The sequence below is a fragment of the Zootoca vivipara genome, chromosome 13 (assembly GCF_963506605.1).
Source record: "Zootoca vivipara chromosome 13, rZooViv1.1, whole genome shotgun sequence".
In the NCBI taxonomy this organism is placed as follows: domain Eukaryota; kingdom Metazoa; phylum Chordata; class Lepidosauria; order Squamata; family Lacertidae; genus Zootoca; species Zootoca vivipara.
This window is the reverse complement of record NC_083288.1, coordinates 27,490,359-27,491,614: the sequence shown is the minus strand read 5'-3', so window position 1 is coordinate 27,491,614 and position 1,256 is coordinate 27,490,359. Positions and strand designations below refer to the sequence as shown.

Here is a 1,256-nt window from a genome sequence, read left to right as displayed (position 1 = left end):
TCACTCATTTGAAAAAGAAATTGTCAGTTTCTTCCAAACTCGTCTTAGGGCTTTGTGAACTTCTTGGTTTCTCAAGCTGTAGATGAGAGGGTTGACCAAAGGGGTCAAGATGGTATAGAAAATGGAGAAGACTTTATTCAGACCTCTCAGAGTCGGGGAGTCAGGCAACATGTAGACAATGATTAAAGTGCCATAAAATATGCAAACCACAATTAGATGAGAGGAGCAGGTGGAGAAGGCCTTTTTCCTTCCCGTGGTGGATGGGATTTTTAGGATGGTGGCAATGATGCAAACATAGGATGTGAGAGTCAATAAGAATGGGGCAACAGTAAAAATGAAATTAAAGAAAAAGGTGGTGATTTCAACCACGCTTGTGTCACTGCAGGACAGTTTTACAATTGGGATGAAGTCACAAAAGTAATGATCTATGACACTGGGACCACAGAAGGATAGCTGAGCCATCATGATGATCACAATGAAGTTAGCCAGCAAAGAGTTAACCCATGTCGCAGCCATGAGCTGAACACAGAACCTTCCATGCATAATGGTGCTGTAGTGTAAAGGTCTACATATAGCCAGATAGCGGTCATAGGACATTGCTGCCAGGAGATAGGTTTCTATACCAGCACAAGAACCAAAGAAATAAAATTGGGCTATGCACCCACAGACAGAAATGGTTCTCTCTCCAATTATCAAACTGGCCAACATTTTGGGTAAGATAATCAAGCTGTAGCAAGTCTCCATGCCGGATAAATTTCCCAGGAAGAAGTACATGGGAGTGTGAAGTTGCTGATCAGCCGCAATGAGCAAAACGATCAGGAGGTTCCCAGTTAGTGACATAATAAAAACAATCAGGAAGAGGACAAAAAGAAGAGGCTGCAGTTGAGGGAGATTCCCAAATCCCAAGAGAATGAATTCTGTGATGGCTGTCTGGTTTTCTTCTTCTCTATCCAACATGGGTCTTGTGTCAAACAAATGAGACATCAACTATAAAATATAAGCTGAAATAAAGACATTTTAATGTAGGAGAGCCATGAATATTTTGTGCATGCAATTTTCTTGTAAACGAAACAGGGATCTCAAATCCATCAAAAGTGAACAATGAAATGGATTTATTTCAGTCTGTTTGATCCCTAGCTTGGCACAGATGGTTGCTATAAATGTTTTTTATAATGAGAGGAGCAGGTTGAAAAGGCCTTTTTCCTTCCAGTGGTGGATGGGATCTTTAAGATTGTGGCGATGACGCACAAGTAAGA

The 1,256-nt window shown here is 41.0% G+C and overlaps 1 protein-coding gene across 1 annotated transcript; it reads right to left on the bottom strand.

The window, feature by feature from the left end:
- LOC118094640 (olfactory receptor 11A1-like) lies at positions 1-957 on the bottom strand. Its single transcript, XM_035135196.2, has one exon. The coding sequence runs from the start codon at positions 955-957 to the stop codon at positions 1-3; it is 957 nt and encodes a 318-aa protein (XP_034991087.2).
- Positions 958-1,256: the final 299 nt, after the last annotated feature.